General features: G+C 50.8%; 1 protein-coding gene across 1 annotated transcript in view; it reads left to right on the forward strand.

The window, feature by feature from the left end:
- Window positions 1–18514, forward strand: part of NOVA2 (NOVA alternative splicing regulator 2) — a 30479-nt gene extending 11965 nt beyond the window's left edge. The window contains exons 3-4 of the mRNA XM_082710622.1: window positions 2858–3024; window positions 11162–18514. Coding sequence (XP_082566748.1) covers window positions 2858–3024; window positions 11162–12244 — 1250 coding nt within the window. The 3' untranslated portion in view covers window positions 12245–18514. The remainder of the gene's footprint in view (window positions 1–2857; window positions 3025–11161) is intronic.
- Window positions 18515–19477: the final 963 nt, after the last annotated feature.

Here is a 19477-nt window from a genome sequence, read left to right on the forward strand (position 1 = left end):
CAGAGTACAAAGGTTGTCCCCTCCTTGGTACAGGAAACGCCAAGCCTCAGACTATCCTTCCAGATCATTCATAGAGAAACTGAGGCCCAGAAAGAAGCAGGCATTTGCCCAAAGCCACACACAGACTTACATACACGCACTCAGTACCATAGTGATTCCAAACTGCTTCTGATTTGGAGCATTTGCCTAAAGCTCTGTCCCCAGAAGAAAAGCACAGACACACAACAGACTTTTTAAAAAATTACTGATTTATAATATTGCCTTAAAGTACAAAATCTTGAGAGATTACTTCATAAATCCATACATTACTCTTTTTTACTATCAAAAATATGATAGCAAAAACGGAGTCATCTTATGCTTTCTTCCCAACACACGCACCAGCACACACACAGTCTGCATACCCCACATCGAACACAAGGGTGGCTCAGTGGTTAAAAGCTCAGACTCTGAAGCCAGATATCTGGGTTCCAGACCCTGAACTTCCACTACTGGCTGAGTGAACTTGAACAGATCCCAAACCTTCTCTGTGCCTCAGTGTCCTTAGCAGTAAATTGAGAATAATAATAGCGCCTACCTCCTACATGAAGTGCACAAATATATACGAAGTGCTTAGAATAGTGCCTAACGCTTGGTATTTTGTAAGCACCAGCTGTCATTATTGGACACTCTTTCAGAGGCTAGCCGAGCCCTCCAAAGCCCTCATGGACCCCAGTTGAGAACTACAAAGTGTGGGAAATCCCAGACTCCCTGAGCTGGAAGGGAGCCTCGCCATAATGGAGAGCAGACCCATTTAAGCCAGGCTCTCCCTAGGACCCCCCCCCTCCAGTTCCCACCCTGACCCACACCCTTTCCTATTTACACCCAGACGGAGGCAGCCTGCACGCTGACTCACCCTTGGCTCAGACCAGTCCATTGTTCTGGGGTTGGGGGGAATAAGTGAGGAACAGTGGCCCAGAGGAGATGGAGGTTATCAACTATCCAAGTGCCCCCCAAGACAGTGACACCCGGACATATGGATAGACTGGCATGCTAGGCTGAGAGATGCCAGTGAGGGCTCAGGGTGGGGGCACCAATGTGCTGCGCTAGAATGCCCATGGGAGACTGGACCCTCACCCCCAAATGTCCCAGACACTCAGGCACATGGAGCCTGGCACGGGCTCAAGACCTTTTATAGATCCAGGGAGCTAACTGGTCCCTACAGGCAGTCCCACCAGAGAGAGAGAGAGACAGACACCCACTCTACACAGCAAAAATGCACAGCTCGACCAGGCGCACACACTTTCACACCAGCCGGTCACAGTAGAGCTGTCTTTGTCTGGCGGTAATGCATACAGACACACACACACACACAGACACACACACACCAGTCCTCCTGTCATACTAATGCTTGAGTCTACTTTTCCGTCTCTCTCTCTCTCTCTCTCTCTCTCGCTCACATTGACACACACCAGTGATAGAACCTTGTCTGTCTGTCTCCTACACACAGGCTCACGCACATAGACACGCATGCCACACACCAGGCACCCAGATAATCTTTCAAACACTGAAAGGTGTCTCATGGTTTTTTTGCTGCCAACGCTCACGCTGACATCAGTCTCAAAGTGATAGTCATTCATCATACAGCATCAGCACGGCTTCCTGAGATCCTTTGTTTCTTTCTCTCAAACTCTCCTGAACAAGCAGCTCGGTCTCACAAATGGTACATACATAACCTTGAACATCGCAGTGATACTCAAAGTCTTTCCCATGAACAAGAGTGCATACATGGTTACTGGATTCACTGTGTCGTGCTGTCGGTTTACAACTCAGTCTCTCCCACTCTTTCTCTTATACACGTACACAGCTAAAGACAACTGAGCCATTCCAGCCCAGGTATACACATGCATGGACACCTGCTCATACACACACACACACACACACACACACCACTCACCCAAACAGCCACACAGATATATTTGCACTGGTCAGCTTGTCACCCAGGCTCTATCCCACACACATATCCCAACATCACCCAGAGCTGGTTTCTCTGTTCCCCACTGCCTCCCTACCTCTAGTACACACACATATGCACGCAGAGTGAGGGTGCCTAGGTTAGAACCACAGCCAAAATCTAGACACTCTCCAGCAAAGGCATCCATCCCACTCTCCTTTCTCCATCCCTGAGCCCCTACCCTTCCCTAAGTTGCCTCTGCTCTCCCTGTCCATACCCTTGCCCTCCCCCACCCTTCAGCCCTCCATCTGGTGGGTCCAGGCAGGCACTCTGGTCTCTCTTCTGCCTCCCCCATCCCCCAGCCCTTCCCCATCCTCTCCAAAAGCCCAGAGGCCTTCGCTGCAGGCTTTCAGGGGTTGCTACGGCAACGGGGCTTCGTCCCTCGTCCCCCTGGGGGTGGGCTGAGGACCCGGCCAGCCAGACCGATAAGGGGGTTCCAGTTACTGTGGCAACCGTTGCAGGCCTGAGCTCTAGTCTTCTAGGGTGGGGGGGAGGTAGTGAGTGAATGGTTGCCAGAGCAACCAGGAGCCGGCAAGGACTGGGAAGAGGCAGCTGAGCCCTGTCTTCCCTGCCCAGGGCTGCTGTGGGCATCGCAAAGCACTTAAGCATCATTCTTCCATCCCCTGGGGTTGTTTTGGGGGAGGGACACAAAGTGCAGATTATAAAACAGGCATTCCACTCACTTTCCCAGCTACCCATCATGGCCTGGGAGTCCATGCCAACTTCCCCAGGCTTACCATGTGCCCTGGGCCCGGTTAGGTCCACTTTCTAGATCTAGGTTTCTCTTTCCATTAAATGGGGCCTGTCTCCCAGGAATCTTCTCATTCCTGTGTGATGAGGGTGCCCTCTCTCTCCCTTGCTCAACAGGAACCACAGAACGAGTATGCCTGGTACAGGGCACAGCAGAGGCCTTGAATGCTGTGCACAGCTTTATTGCTGAGAAGGTCCGAGAAATCCCACAAGCAATGACCAAGCCTGAGGTGGTCAACATCCTTCAACCCCAAACCACGATGAACCCCGACAGAGCCAAGCAGGTCAGCAGGGGCAAAGACTGGGTTTCTGTAAAGCCGGTGAAGTTCAGGAGAAGATACTTCTCCCATATCACTGGATTACTGTGGGAGTTGAATGGGATAACGCTGATAAGATATTTGTCAAGCAAATACATGGTAGTAATTAGTCGTATTAGGTAATATTAGGTCGTATTATTAGGGAGTCAGCCTAGGGACTCCAACCTCTTAGAGTGGGCTTGATGCAGAGACGGAGTGAAGGTCTGGGAGAATTTGCCCTAGACGCCACCCACTAGCGTCCCCCCCGCCCCCCCCCCCCCCCCCCCCGCACACCTTATCCCTCCTTCCTGGGATTCTCTAGACCCTTTCCTTCCTTCCACCTCATCCCATTGTCTCCCAGAGCAACCCGCCTCCCACTTCCTGTTCTCACCGGAAGTGACTTCATTGACAACCCATCCACATCCAGAAAAGTTTAGAAATGGCCTCATACTCCCTCTCTCCTTTAATTATTGTATGGTGTAGCCACCATTTGGGAGAAATGGGTATTTTGCTAGTGAGAGAGGGGGCAGGTCCTTCTCCTACACAGCCCTCTCTAGGAGGGATGGAAGGAGGAGGACAGCTCCTCTTGGTTGCCTCAGTTACGGGGAAGCGGTGGCGTAGGGGCGTGGCAGGGAGCGGACCAATCAGTACCCCGGCCTCTCTGGTTGCCATGACCACGGTGTTCACCGGGCAGGTGGGCTTGCTGCAAAGCCCCTGGCGTGGCCCTGGGTGGGTAGGAGGGAGAGGGCAGGGGAACTGTGCACACTCCCCATTTTCTCCCCCTTTACCCACTCCCAAATACTTGCAAACACGACGCAGAGGGGCAAGAGCCCCTGGCAGGAGGACAGGGCCCTTATGAGGGTTCCTTAACTTCTGCCTAGAAGCAAAGACCAGAGAGAGACTCTCGGTAAAAGGAATCCGGAATTCTTAGGAATTCAGTTACCCTGAGATGGGAGAAACCACGGACCTGAGTTCCCCCGAGCTCCTGGGGAAATGGTGGGCGGAAAGCCCTGGAAGAATGCTGCCAAGCGAATCATTCCCAAAAAAGACTTGGGGCTTGGGGCTTGGACAGTGGCTGCTGTCCTTGGTGCTGAAGCGGCTCTGCCGGGTCTCTCCCGAATTCCTTCCCACCAGCAGGCCACGCCGTTTACACGGTGGCAAGAATATCACCTTTTTCCTCCACCTTGGTCACGGCCACAGAGGGCTAAGAGTTCATGAAGAGTCTGCACATGCTTCAGGGAAAATGGGGTCAACACCGTCTGCACCTGATCCTTTCACCCCTCCCTCTAATCCACAGAAACTCTTAGATAGTGGAATCGAAAGGTTATAGGACCAGGATTTTTCCTCTCCTTATTCATTACTTAGGGGGCTCTAAAGAATGAAAGAGATAATGGCTGAAGGCTCTGGAGTCAGATGTTGAGTTGAATTTTAGTCTGATAACTTATTTCTTTACCTGGGCGACCTTGAATAAGTGACTTGATTTCTCCATGCCTCATTTTTCTCATCTGCAAAATGAGATTCATTATGGCACCTACTTAAGGGCAGTGATCAGTGTTCACTGTTGTTTAAAAAGCACTTAGCATGAATTCCTAATTCATAGAAAGTTCTCAAAAAATGTTAGCTGCTGATATTATTATGGGATTTTTAAGTCAGGAGACGGGTCTACTCTCTTTCTACATTGGACTTGCTGTGTTACTCTAGGTTCCTTTCCCTTCTGTAAGCCTCAGTTTCCTTACTTTACAGTGTGGAAGCTGGGCCAAACCAGGGATTATAAATTGAAATGCCTCCAAGATTCAGCCAGGGAACATAAAGAATTGAGGACTCTGGCCTCACCAGAGAGATATGATGCTATCCCTAAAGGGGGCAGCTACTATTCAACTCAACTCAATTCTTACCCTTTGGGAATGTAGACAAAGTGTTGCCACATCTCACAAATTTTTCAGAAGAAGCCAGAAATATTTGAAATCAACTGATTTTTAAAGGTTGGCTCAACCTTAAAACCACTGTGTGGCTGGGGGCTACCTGCGGCCCAAGGACCCCCACTTTGCCACCTCTGGGTTATACCAGTGGTTATCAGCTTTGGCTGGTATCTGAATCATCTAGGTGTCTTAGAATCCAGATTCTTGGTTCCCAGCCTAGAGCCACTGAATCGGAATTTCTGGGGTGAAGGCTTGGAAATCTGAACATAGATTCTGGACTGGGATCAGATCCTGGCTCTATTACTATTTGTATGACCTTGAGCAAGTTACTTAACCTCTCTTGCTTCTGTTTTCCAAGCCATAAAATGTGATAATAATAGTGTCTGCCTATTCTTTCTTGTAAGGTTGCTGTAGAGATTAAGTAAGTGACTATATGATTATGAAAAGTGTTTGAAAGTGTTCATATAGTGTTTGAAAGTGAAAAACCATATGAAAGTGTTTACCAAAGGGTCGGGCAAATGGAAGGACCGTTAGCTGTAAAATTATTACTCTACTATTACTATTTGAAAATCTCCACAGACTTGCAAATCAGGAGAACAGATGTTCTCTGAGGTCTTTCTGGCCCTAAAACTCCTACAATTCTATGGCTCTGTGATTTCAAGATTTTTGATGTACATTATTCTAAGACTCTACTGTTCTGACTGATGTCCTGGCACTCCAGGATTCTATGAAACTGCACCTGTGATCTCTCTGAGATGCTGTGGGTCTACCACCTGGGCCCATCAGGAAGACGGTTAACCATTGCCGAGGGCTTCCCATGTGACAGGCACTCCAGTCATTGAATATTCCCAATGGTTGTATGGAGTAGCTGTGGTTACATCTGTGTTGGAGGAGAGGAAATGAGGCACAGAAAGGTGAAAGCATTTGCTCTCACCATTTTTGGTGAATAGTTAATTCATCCTTTCTTTTTTCCTCTGAATGCTGTATCATACTAAATACCTTTTGATTCTTAGGTCTGGTTCTAGCCTCTTGACTTGCCGGACTCTTTTTCTGACGATGTTTTTGAATATATAAATTGAGATATTAAAAAAATTGAGATATAATTCCCATACTGTATAGTTCACCATTTTAAAGTATACCATTTAGTGCTGTTTAATATATTCACAAAGTTGTGCACTGATCACCTAATGTAATTCCAAAACGTTTTCACCACTCCAAAAAGAAGCCTTACATGCTTTGGCAGTCACTGTCCATTGTCCCAGCTCCCCCTTCCTGTCCCTTCCAACCAGTAACCTATTTTTGGTGTCTATGGATTTGCCTATTCTGGATGTTTTATATAAATTGAATGACATAACACATGGCCTTTGTGTCTGGCTTCTTTCCCTTAGCGTACTGCTTTCAAGATTAATCCGTACTGTAACATATATCAAAACCTCATTCCTTTTTATGGCCAAATAATATCCCACCATATGCATTTATCACATTTTGTCTGTCTATCAGTTGATAGTCTTTGGGTTGTTTCTTTTAGCTATTATGAAGAATGCTGCTATGAACATATGTGTGGGTATGGTTTTCAGTTCTTTGGAGCATATACCTATGGATGGAATTGGGTCAGATGATAGATCTAACCTTTCGAAGAACTGTCAGACTATTTTTTAAAACAACTATACCACAGATGTGAGATTTAAATCCAGGTCAGCCCATGGAGGTAACAATGACAACAACCATTTCTTGAGCATCTACTATGAGCACATATTACCTGGACACTTACATAGCACCATACGCTCAGCACATAGTAGGTGCTCAAAAAATGTTGCTTGTTTGATTAATGGATAATGATCTGCCTGCCCATAAGGGCCAAGCAGAAACATAGCTAAGGGGCACTGGTCCCTGAATCAAGCTCATCATTTCATGAATGATCTCAGTTAAGCTTCATAATAAATCTGTGGAGGAGGGATGGATATCCCCATTTTATAGATGAGAAAACTGAGTCTCAAAGAGGTTAGGTCACTTGCCCAGCATCAGTGGTGGAGCCAAGATTTCCAACCTGAACAAATGTCTGGAGAGTCCAAGGCATTCACACAGTCTTTGCTGAATGCATACCAGGCATTCCCCTAGGCACCGAGAACCCAGTAATAAACAATACAGACAAATATCTCTACCCTTGTAGATCTAACATTCTTTCATGTGGAAACCGAAAACAAGCAAGCAAATAAAAAAGTCAGAGAGTGAAAAGTGCTATGACAAAAGACAAAGCAGAAAAAAGAGGGGGAAAGAGTCCTGGGGCATTTTTTTCTCCTTTTATTTTGAAAATGTTGAAGAATAATACAATGAACTCTCTATACACTGCCCTTAGACTCAGTAAGCATTAACATTTGCTTTATCTCTTTACACACATGAACACACACAAGCACTTGTTAGCTTTATTTGCTTGGTTGTTGGGTGGTTTGTTTGTTTTTGCTGATCCATTTGAAAATAAGTATAGACCTCGTGACTCTTTATCCCTCAGTTCTTGAGCATGTGTCTCCCAAGACTAAGGATGTGTCCTGTTTTGTTATGTTAGTTATCGCACCTACAAAAATTAACACCAATTCCATGCTCTCGGTTAGTAAAAAGTTCACATTCACATTGTTCCAAAATATGTTATGTCTATAAAGTATTTTCCTATCCAAAATTCAGTCAGTATTTCTGCATTGCATTGAGTTGTTATAACTTATTAGTCTCTTTTAATCTAGAATAGTCTACTATACATGTATTTTTAAAGATTTTTTTTTTAAGATTTTATTTATTTAACAGAGGGAGAGATCACAAGTAGTCAGAGAAGCAGGCAGAGAGGAGGAAGCAGGCTCCCCGCTGAACAGAGAGCCCGATGCGGGGCTCGATCCCAGGACCCCGAGATCATGACCCAAGCCGAAGGCAGAGGCCCAATTAACCCACTGAGCCACCCAGGCGCCCCTAAAGATTTTTTTAAAGTAATCTCTACACCTAACATGGGGCTCAAACTTACAACCCCAGGAGCAAGAGTTACACAACACTCTATTGACTGAGCCAGCCAGGCACCCTATCTACTATATATTTTGAAGATAGAGTCAACAGAATTGCTGATTGGATGCTGAGTGGCAGGGAAAGAGAGGACTTCTAAGTCTTGAGTCTGAGAAGGGAAAGGGTGCATTTCCCACATACTGAAATGAGGAAGATCATGGTAGAAACACATCTGAGCAGATGAGGTGGTCCACTTTGGATTTTTTTTTTTAAAGATTTTATTTATTTGACAGACAGATCACAAGTAGGCAGAGAGGCAAGCGGAAAGAGAGGAGGGAACAGGCTCCCCGCTGAGCAGAGAGCCCGACGTGGGGCTCGATCCCAGGACCCCGAGATCATGACCCGAGCCGAAGGCAGAGGCTTAACCCACTGAGCCACCCAGGCGCCCCTCCACTTTGGATTTTAAGTTTGAGGTGTCCATTCGACATCATTCCAGAGATATGAAGTTAGCAATTGGATACAAGTCTGGAGGTGTCTCTGCCAGGGACATAAAATAAGCAAATAAACAAGCATCAATAATTGGGGTGGTAAGGCCTCTTTGTGCCTTAGTGCAAAGACCTGAATGATGAGGTGAGCCTCCTTTTCTGGGAAGGAGCATTCTAGGTGAGGGCATAGCAGGAGCAAAGGCCCTGAATCTGGACGAAGCTTGCAACTTGGAGGAACATCAGGGAGCCTAGTATGCCTGCCATGGAGTCAGCAAGAGGGAGGGAGGGAAAAGTCGAACTCAGATCAACAAAGAACAGAGCAAGTAGAGCAGTGCTTCTCAGGCTTGTCAAACCCCATGCCCTCTTTCTCCTACAAATATTTTCCCAGCCCTCTTTCCTCTGAAATTACACACACACACACACACACACACACACACACTCATTTCAGTGCATGGAAAGCACATATAATGTAGATGCATTACCTATCTAAATCCCTTAAGATTTTCAACAGTTTTATTAAGATATTAATTCACATACCTACAATTCACCCACTGAAAGCATGCAGTTCAAAGTTATTATTATATTCAGAATTGTGCATCCATGCCCACGATCAATTTTAGAACATTTCATTTCCTCATAAAGAAACCTTGATCCCCTTAGCTAGCATTCCTCAATCCCCACAGCTCAGCACCAGCCCCCAGCCCTAAGCCACCACTAATCTACTTTCTGTCTCTATAGATTTCCCTGTTCTGAACATCCATATAAACGGAATCCTACAATATATGGTCTTTTGTGTCTGGCTTCATTCACACAGCATGTTTTCTAGCTTCAACCATGTTGTAGCCTGGATCAGTACTTTGTTCATTTAAATTGATTGCCAAGGAATATTCCATGGTATGCGTGTATAATTTCTTTATCCCGTAAGACTTTTTTACATAAAGGAGAAATGAAAGGAAGGTGATGTGTTATGAAATGAGATGAATTTTAATAGGTAAATGTTACATGTTACTACAGCAGATGTAGTGCCATAGTTAGCTGCTCGCACCTAACACAGTCCGAGACAGTGACAAACACAGTGAACCAGGGTGTCTTATCAGAGATGCAAATAAGACACATGGCATTACTACTGTTATCATGGTTGTTTTTTTTGAAACGATGAACCAGTCTTGGTAAATTTCAGAACAAAATGAAGTACAATCTTCCCTTCCTTGACAGATTAGTTGCATTCCTGGAAATTTCAGTAGCTCTTAACCACGTGGGAAAAAGAAAATAGTCGGCACTTATATGGATCGTGGGGTTCAGGTCTGGGCTCCGAATTTTATAAACGGACTTTTTGCCAAGACGAATGTCCAGGGAGTGACTTAAAAAGTCATACGGGCGGACGATTGGTCGGTTGGATGTTGTAAAGAACTGACATCCAAAGCCCAGGCCCACAGCGTGCCCGCATCTGCCCCCTCAGTCGTCATGACAACCAGAAGCTCTCCCACAAATTTCCCAAACAACCCTGGGGTCCAGCTCAGAGGCAGAGAGGGGAGGCGGGGGCTTTAGCGGGTAGAACCGGCAGGTGTGAGAGGATTGAGCAAGAGGAACCTATGTGTAGAAGTGCTCTTGGATATGCCAAAGGAGACTTTTGGTTTTGAAAGCTCCCCCTCCCCCACCCCCAGAATTAAGATAGATCAGATTTGCAGCAGCAAAAGATGGGCCTTTCTGCACCCGAGAAGGGGACCAGTGTATTTAAGTGCCCAATCCTCTCAGATGTGAGGTTTATCTTCATTTTACAGCTAGGACAACTGCATTAGATTGCTAGGGCAGCCGTAACAACAGACCGCAGACCGGGTGGCTTAAGCAACAGAAATTCATTTTCTCAATAGTTCCGGAGGCTAGAAGTCTGAGATCTGGGGCAGGGCTGGTTTCTTCCAAGGCCTCTCTCCTGGGCTGGGAGATGGTTGTCCTCTTCTCCGCATTCTCACGCTGTCTTTCCTCTGTGTGCGCCTGTGTTCTAAGCTCTCCTTCTTATAAGGACATCATTCCTTTTGGATTAGGACCCACCCCAATAACCTCACTTAACCTTCATTGCCTCTCTAAAGACCCTCTGTCCAAATGCTGTCACATCCTGAAGTACAGGGGAGGGGTGGATCAGACTGCAGCATCTGAATGTCGGGGGCAACAATCTGACCCATAACAAAAAGAGGGTTAAGCGCAGTGACCTTGCCAGTAGGGTGGGAAACACCACGGAGCAGGAATCCAAGAGGCCAGACTGCAGCTTCTCCACAATCTGGGTAACCCTGGGGGGAGTCCCTTTCTCTCCTAGGTCGCAAGTGACTCCTCTGTAAAATGAGACTTAATGACTCCTTTTCTGGGGCTGGGAGTCAGAGTGTTTAGTATTTCTAGAAGGCGTGAACACCAGTGCAAGCTGGGAGCACCCGCTGTCCTGGAGGGCACCCACTGGGTTAGCCATTAAGTCTTTAAGGTGCTGGAGGGAAGGGAAATCCCAGGGGTCCCAGGGACACAGGACAGGGTGCCTGAGAACCTACCAAGAGAACTTGGAGTACTAGCTCTTTTTTTTTTTTTTTTAACCAACCAATATGAAAGTATTTCGCTATTTTTTCAAGGGGGCACAGCAGGCCTGATCTGGGCCAGGGGAGAGCGGGGCGAGTGAAGAGTGCAAGGCCTTGCCTAACGTTAAGGTTCAGTCTCCACTCACCGTCCTAAAGACCCTCCCTCTCGCCCCACACGCAGGCCAAGCTGATCGTCCCCAATAGCACCGCGGGCCTGATCATCGGCAAAGGGGGCGCCACCGTGAAAGCCGTGATGGAACAGTCGGGTGCCTGGGTGCAGCTGTCCCAGAAGCCGGAGGGCATCAACCTTCAGGAGCGCGTCGTGACCGTCAGCGGCGAGCCGGAGCAGGTGCACAAGGCCGTGAGCGCCATCGTGCAGAAGGTACAGGAAGACCCCCAGAGCAGCAGCTGCCTCAACATCAGCTACGCCAACGTGGCTGGCCCCGTGGCCAACTCCAACCCCACCGGCTCACCGTACGCCAGCCCCGCCGACGTGCTGCCCGCCGCCGCCGCCGCCTCGGCCGCTGCCGCCTCGGGCCTGCTGGGCCCCGCGGGGCTGGCGGGCGTGGGCGCCTTTCCGGCCGCCCTGCCTGCCTTCTCAGGCACCGACCTGCTGGCCATCAGCACGGCGCTTAACACGCTGGCCAGTTACGGCTACAACACCAACTCCCTCGGCCTGGGCCTCAACTCGGCCGCGGCCTCCGGGGTCCTGGCCGCCGTGGCCGCCGGTGCCAACCCCGCCGCCGCCGCTGCGGCCAACCTCCTGGCGTCCTACGCGGGGGAGGCTGGGGCGGGGCCCGCCGGAGGGGCCGCCCCGCCTCCACCCCCGCCCCCCGGAGCCCTGGGGTCCTTCGCCTTGGCCGCAGCCGCCAACGGCTACCTCGGGGCTGGAGCCGGCGGCGGGGCGGGCGGTGGGGGTGGCCCGCTGGTGGCCGCCGCAGCTGCAGCCGGGGCCGCCGGGGGCTTCCTGACGGCGGAGAAGTTGGCAGCCGAGAGTGCCAAGGAGCTGGTGGAGATTGCGGTGCCTGAGAACCTGGTGGGGGCCATCCTGGGCAAAGGGGGCAAGACGTTGGTGGAGTACCAGGAGCTGACAGGCGCGCGCATCCAGATCTCCAAGAAGGGAGAGTTCCTGCCTGGCACGCGGAACCGGCGGGTCACCATCACAGGCAGCCCTGCGGCCACACAAGCCGCTCAATACCTCATCAGCCAGCGGGTCACCTACGAGCAGGGAGTGAGGGCCTCAAACCCCCAGAAAGTGGGATGAGGCCTGTGGTGTGTGCTCCCACCCTCCTCCCGGCCCCTTCTTCCTTCTCCTCCCCTCCCCCACCCCATCCCCAACTCCTGACCTCAGCTCGGGTATAGTCCTGCTCCTCGTGGGAAGGGGCTGGGGTAGGCCTGACTGCACCCCCCCCCCTCTGGTAGTCATAGGCAGGATTGAGTGATGGCTGGGGAAGGGGCCCAGAAGCCCCCTCCCCCAGCTCTGAACTGACCCCCTTCTTCCTTCCTCCCAACGCTTGGCTGGGCCTGACCCTCCTCTCCCAGGGCCCGGGTCTGTGTGATATCTGTATATATTGCATTTTGTTGATTTTAATAGAAAACAAAGTGTTATTTTCTCTTTCTTTCCCTCCTTTTTTTTCTTTTTTCTTTCTTTTTTTTTTTCTTTTCTCCCCTCTCCACACCCCGCCTTTTTTTTTCTTTTTTTCTTTCTTTCTTTCCTTTTTTTTTTTTTTTTTTTTTTGGTGAGGATTCCCCCCCCCCTTTGTAAGTTTTTGTTTTCATATGGGAGGAGGGGAGGGAGCCTCTGGGCCGCCTAGAATGAGGGGTCTCCCCCAAACAACACCCCACCTCTCCTGCTTTCATTTCTGGATCTGAGAGAAGGGACGGGAATAGAGGTAGCTGAGGAGTCCGAGCTGAAATGGGGTATTTGGAGCAGGGACCCCAGAGTTCCCAGATTTTCTCAGCGACTCTACCCCTATTGGAGTTGCCTCTCCTAGGTGGGACTGTTCACTGTTTTGTTGTCAGCCCCTAGGGGGGGAGGGGGTGCAGTGCTGCTGGGAATGAGGCCAGCTCTGGGATTGGTCCAGTCCTGTGGGCAAGACTCTTGTGAGAGGCTGGAACAACTTCCTGTGGTTTTACCTAGAGTAATGGGAATGAAGTTCCCTGTTGGGATATCACTGAGTCAAGTATTTTCTGGGGTGCTGCTGGTACTCCTTATGATGTCACGGGAAGTAGTTCCCCAGAGGTCACTTCCTGTGATGATAGGACAGACAGGTACTTCCTATGATGTCTCAGTGGGCCTCCCTTGAGGGTTACTTCAGTGACATCATGGGGGCATGTACTTCCTGTGGCAGCTCCAGGTTATTTCCTGTGATGTCATTGGAATGGAGCATGCACTTCCTGGATTGGGCCATGGCCAGTCACTGACACTCCTTCTCTACCCACACCCTTCCTCCATGGGTCTTGGCCTGGGGGTCTTGCCTAGGAGGAGAATAAGGGGTGGGACTTGGATCCTATCTGGAGAACTCTAAGGAAAAAGACCCAATATTGTCAGGGTCATCTCTATCCAAATACACCAAGTCTGTGAACTCACCTGACAGGGAGGGGTGGGAGATGGAGCTAGTGAAAACTGTTAAAGATCCCCCATTCCCACCCCCGCCTTTTGTGTGCATGCTTGTGTCTGCGTGGCTTTGTTTCATTGAGTCTGGTGAGCCGAATGTGTGGTGGCTTGGTCGGGCCACCATGACCCAGTGTAGGGTTCAGTGAGCCACGGTAGGGTCCCTGGAGCGTGAATGTTTTGTGTGGTCTAATAGATTAAGTTGGCTTGTGGTTTCCAGCAAGCTGGAGTACTTTGGCAGTATTGGAGGGATCAGAATGTTTCGGTGCTCTTGCCATGGGCCTTGAGGAGCTAGAATATTATGACAGAGTCTGCTAAGCCAGGCAGCCCTGAGAGTTGGTTTGGGAGTGGCTCCCTGAGCACTGTGACTGTGGTCAGCTCTAAGGCCTTGTTGGCAGGCTGAGATTTCAGGGCCTGACAACCCTATGGACTTAGGATAGCTGAGACCCACCTCTACCCTCATCCATCTCCCCCTCCCCCTTGGAGACCACCTCCACTTCCTCCAACCCAAAGCAGGGCCTCCGGTGCCCTGGTTCCATCATCAGCATCTCTGGGGGAGGGGCACCCCATGCCCACCCTCTCCCCCATTTGTTCCCCTCCTAGGTCTTCCAGACCCTTCTTTACTCCATGGCTTTGGGGGAATCAGGCCTCCTCGTCTCTCTCCCACAAAGGGAGAGAAGAAAAGCCAGAGACAATTCCGACCCCTAAAGCCTGGGAGACCCCTGCCCCTCGCTAGAGAGCCACCCCCAAATCAAAATGTGAAAATCCCTAGAAAGCAATAGCCTTCAAGGTACCTTGCACTGAATTTCCCACCCTGGCCCTTCCACCTGATGGGAGGCTGTAGCTGGGCACTAGGGTGACTTTTTCCATGCCCTCTTCATCTCCAGGGTGGGGGGCAGGCCCCATTTCCCCATCCCCCATCTCCCATCGCTGCTGCCCCCACCCCTAATCTCCAGACTGAACCCAGATGGAGATTCGAGTGCCAAAACAATTCTTGATGTAACTTTGTACATATCTTCTGCAGGGGGGGAAGCTTTTGGGGTTGGAGGTGGAGGTGGCCCTGGGGGCCGCTGCTCCCCTCTGCCTCTCAGAAGACCCTATGGTATTTCACAGTCTCTCCACCCACTGGGTGCAGTGTCTAGCTGGAATATCCCCCCTACAGCCCCCCAGGCCCTGATGAGGAGGGGAAGGAGCCAGGGAGAGGTAAAACACGGTCTGGGAGTGGGGAGGTGGGATTTGAAGGTATTCATTTGCATATCATTTGCATCCTCAGCTGCCCCAGTCTGTCCTATGCTTTCTATAGCCCTATTCATGGGAGTCTGGGTCCCCATCAGAGGGACCCAGTACTCCTCTCACACAGACACGTCTCTGGAGGCTGGGCCTCCCGAAAAGTGTTCCCTTGAGGTATCTGTGTGACAACCCCCTCCCTATTCACATTTCTTGGGGACCCCCTACCCCACCAGCCAGGACTATCTGAAAGGTAGTTTGCTAGCTCAGTGAGCTAGTTTGCTCACCAGGTTGGTGAGTGGAGAGCCACACACCTCTCCCTGTTTTTACCCTAGGAAACTCACTCTACCATCTTTCCTGTCCCTTGAAAGTCTCTTCTGCATTCTGACCTCAATCTTTTGCGCTGCAGTATGTTCAGAGGGGACACAGATGTGGGGTCAGGGATGGGGATCATTAAAAAAACCCACCGCCTCTTTTTCCCCTCTCTTCCCTGCTAGCCAGTCAGATCTCAGAGACTCTGAGTGGTCTCCTTGCCCCCTGCTCTTCAGCACCCAGTAGGTGCTTAATAAGTGTTTGCTGCATTGAATTATCTCCCTGTTCTTTCCCATTTGCCCTTCAGCTCCCAACATCTTCCTCTTGAGTCTCCCTCTCTCTCTTCTCTCTTTTTCTTTCTCAGGCTCCCTATGGCTTTCTACTTTCTCTCCTTGTGGCTCCCATTGTCACCTGTCCTGTCTCTACCTTTGTCTGTCTTTTCCCCTCTTCTCACCCCTCTTAAATCTCTTTCCTGCTCCCACCTTCCCACTGATTAAAAAAAAAGTGCCAAACTTCCTTGGAACTGAGCCGCTCTGGGGGGTAGGGTGGGGGAGGGAACCTCAGATTAGAGGGGAGGAAATGGGACCATCCCTCTCTGAGGAGGTCCCTAAGAGGCATTGAAAAAGTCTGTGGACACTTAGCTAAATTGGGTCCCCCTTCCTCACCCCTCCCACCCTGAGTTTTTCTTAGAATCTTTGTAAGAAAAAAAAAAAAAAAAAGACAGAAAAAAACTCCCCTTAAACTAATCCCTAACCTTTTGGACAGCCCCCCCCCAATTCCACCAGCCGGGGAGAACCCCACTTGCCTCCTTCTGGCAAATCTGTAGAAATTGGGGAGGGGGGGACAAGCCCAGCCCCTCTTCTGCTGGCCCCAAGGATGGTGTCAGCTGGATTCCAGAGAAGGACCTCAAAGCACTTATGAGAAGGAGGGGTTAAATGTGCCAAATTCACCTCTTTCATCCCCCCTCTAAGGGGGCTCTGAGCCAACCTGCCCTAGCAACCTTCTTCTGCCCTGTCCCAACCATCTCTCCATGGGCAAGGAGACTTCACTGCAATAACTATTAGGGGATTAGAAGGTGAAGATCGTGCCATCTTTATCTGCCCTAACTCCTGCCCTGGACTTGTAGGTGGGAATTATTATGGGTACCCCAAGTGGAGTTTGGTTAAGAGTTGACTTATAGTCGGTTGGGGACCTATACTTGGAAGAATATGGTACCACTTTGCTCTGCGTGGTATTTCTTTTCCCCCTTCTTAATCCCCAAGTACGTCAATACCCCCCTCTTTCTGTTTCTCTTGCCTAGTCCTCCATCCCAACCCCCTCCTTATTTTGTTTCTGATTGGTGGCCGACTGTGGAAAGTGAGGGAATCCCCCTGCATTCATTATTGCTGTTGCAAGACCAGGATTTGAGGTCGTGATGCGCTGAGCGGTGGGAAAAGTATTAACCAAGAGTGGCGACGAGGGTGGCAATTTGGGCGTCCAGGCTGCTGATTGGGTGCACACCTCTCGCGACAGCCAGGCAGGCCTTCGCGCTGTTTGCCGCGCACCGCCCCGCCGACTTTGAACTCCGAGGCCGGCTGTCGCGAAAGCCTGAACCGGATGTCACGACGGGGAGAACGGGATCGCGATGCCTAAGTTGGGGCTCTGAGGGCCGGGGACACAAGTTTACGGCTCTCGTGGAGTCGCGACACCCAGCCCTGCTATCCGATCCCTCGCCACTGCAGTCAGCTGTCTGGACGCCGTGGTTGAGAGACTTGTCTCCGTGGCGCCGCTGCTGGTGTGTGTAAGGTCCGTCTCGGTGCCCTCTGCCAGTCGCGTTGGGGGTTGCTGGGTGGCAGGGAGGGAGAAGCGGAACGTCTCTGGGTAGGCTCGGTGGGGGTGGGGGCTGCTGGTATTTAACCCCCTCTCAGCCAGTCCAGGACACTCTTGTCTCCCAGAGATAATTGGGGGAGGGGGGCTGCTTAATCCCCCTCCCCCCAACCCTTTCCTCCTCCCTACCCGCTCCACCCCCCCCAAAACCACCAACCTCTCATCTTCTAAGTGACTCCATCACCACCGGCCACCGGGACCTGCGGCCTCATTGCTCCAGCCCGCCCCACTCGACCGTCAGACTCGCTCATCGAACTCTTTTTGATTAACCCTTTCTGTGTTCATCCCACGGAAAACTGTGTGTCCGGCAAGGGGGAGGGGGTAGGCGAGGGGCAGTAGCTACCTTTCTTCCATTTCCTCCCACCGCCCATGCCTCCCCACCCTCACCCTATCCCATGCCCTACCCCCATCCCTCACCCCTAGGGTCCTCCCCGCTCTGGGGAGAGTGACCTTTATAAATATCTCAGCTGTTTGGCTTTGTCCCTTTCAAAGGCGGGGCCAGGGGCGTGGCCTCCTGCCAGCGGAGCGCTCACTCTGGCCCCACTCCTTTCTGTGCCCCCACCACTCCCCACCCCTTCATTGTAAATAGTCACTTTTGTACTGGGTTTGAGCCAGGGGACGTGGGGAGTCATTTTTTTTTTTCTTTGTGTTGGCATCTCAGGCCCCTGGAGGCATGGCCCACATCCCGGTTACATTTGGGAGAATCCCAACGTGTGTCCTCTTACCTGTCTCCAGTGCTAAGGATTTCAATATATCAGTATTACTCCTAGAGCGATGCGGTGACAGGTGGCAGGGAGGTGGGAGAGGCGTGGAAAGGAGTAGTCTGACAGGAACGTCTCAGTTGGCCCCATCTACAAAATGGGTTCGCCCTCTGGGTTCCCTGAGGAGCCTCAGTGAGATAATGGTGGAGTTAGACTCTCTCTGTCCCCTTTCTCTATTTGGGGCAGCCGGGATAGGAGAGTTGGAGGAGGGCATGACTATCTTTGGACAACTGACTGCTAAGTCCTTATCAGGACCTTAAGCTCGCCTCTCCCAGGCTATTGTCTCTCTGGGAAAATGGGGGGCTTGGAGGATCTGTAAGGTCCCTTGGGTGTCCCCAATCCTTAGATTAACAGCCCAAGCCCAGAGCTGGCCCGCTGCCTGCTGTCCCGCCCTGACATTCCATTTCTTGGGCCCAGACCATCCGCCATGTGGCCATGCCTCCAGTGCCTCCATTCAACCCCCTCTAACTGATTCCTTTCATCCTCTGCGACCAGAGACGCCGCCCACCTCCACCCCACCCCCCACCCCACCACCTCCAGAAGCTCCTGGCTGGGGCCCGCTGCCCTCTCCTCTCCCCCTCCGCACATTGCCATGCCTGGGCCACGCCCCCCACCCCCCCACCCCCAGTGTCCGTCGTGTGACCTAGTGCACCATGTATTAGCTTCCATGGCCCCCACCCCGGCCCCCACCACACCCTCCCCCCCTCCCTCGGCGACTTCACCTTTTTTTGCCGCGATAAACGCCATCTCAGCATCTGTGTCTAATGTTGTCTTTTTTGCTTGACATCACACACTCCTTCTTAACCCATCCCCTTTCCTCTCCCTCTTCCCTGCACCTTCACCCTCATCCTAAATTCTTGCCCCCCCCTCTCCCTCTGGGCTCTTGGGTATCTAGGGGAGGGGGTGGGGGGACCCCTGAGGATGGGCCCAGGAGGGGGAAGGAGGGGAAGGGTGGATTATTCTCTCTGGACTGGGTGAGCACCCAGAGAAAGTGTGTCAGAGGGAAGCAAGGCTCCAGGTTTAACTGGGGGGTGAGGGGGGCGCTCAGTGTCCAATCAGGAGGGTCGATGCCACCATCGCCACCACAAATACTTGGCACCACAGTCCCACAAACGCACCCCTGGACCCACGTACACACACACACACACACACAGAATTGCAAATGCACAACCCCAACTAGAGTCAGGATAGCCTCGGGTTTCCCTTTTGGAGTCAGGTAAGATCCAGATTCAGATCCCAGTGCTGCTCCAGAACCCTGGGAATTTGCCCCTCAGAGCCTCTGTCTCCCTATGTATACAAAGGAAATGTTTTTAATGGTATTTCTATGATTCATGCTAGGATCCAGTACAACACCCACTTAAAAAAAAAAAACAGTGAGCACATACAAGGTGTCAGGCACCTTCCTCGGTGCTGGAGGTAAAGCCGTTAACGAAACAGACCCCCAAAATCTCTGTCTTCCTGGAACATATATTCTACTGAAATCTGGAAATTCTTCTTTGGCACTTGGAACTAAACACAATTCAGACATTGCAAACAATCGGCCAGCAGGCCTATCTGGGGCACACGTGATCTCGTTTGACCTGAACAGCGTTTTGTGTGAATTTGGTGCCAGCAGTTAAGCCTCAGGAGACTTCTGAAAATGTGGGTTGCAAGACCCTCTTGAGAAATCCGATGTAGCATCTCTGGGTGGCCAGAACTGGCTGGAGCGGGCCAGGCT

This window comes from Mustela nivalis (assembly GCF_964662115.1).
Source record: "Mustela nivalis genome assembly, chromosome: 18".
Taxonomy (NCBI): Eukaryota; Metazoa; Chordata; class Mammalia; order Carnivora; family Mustelidae; genus Mustela; species Mustela nivalis.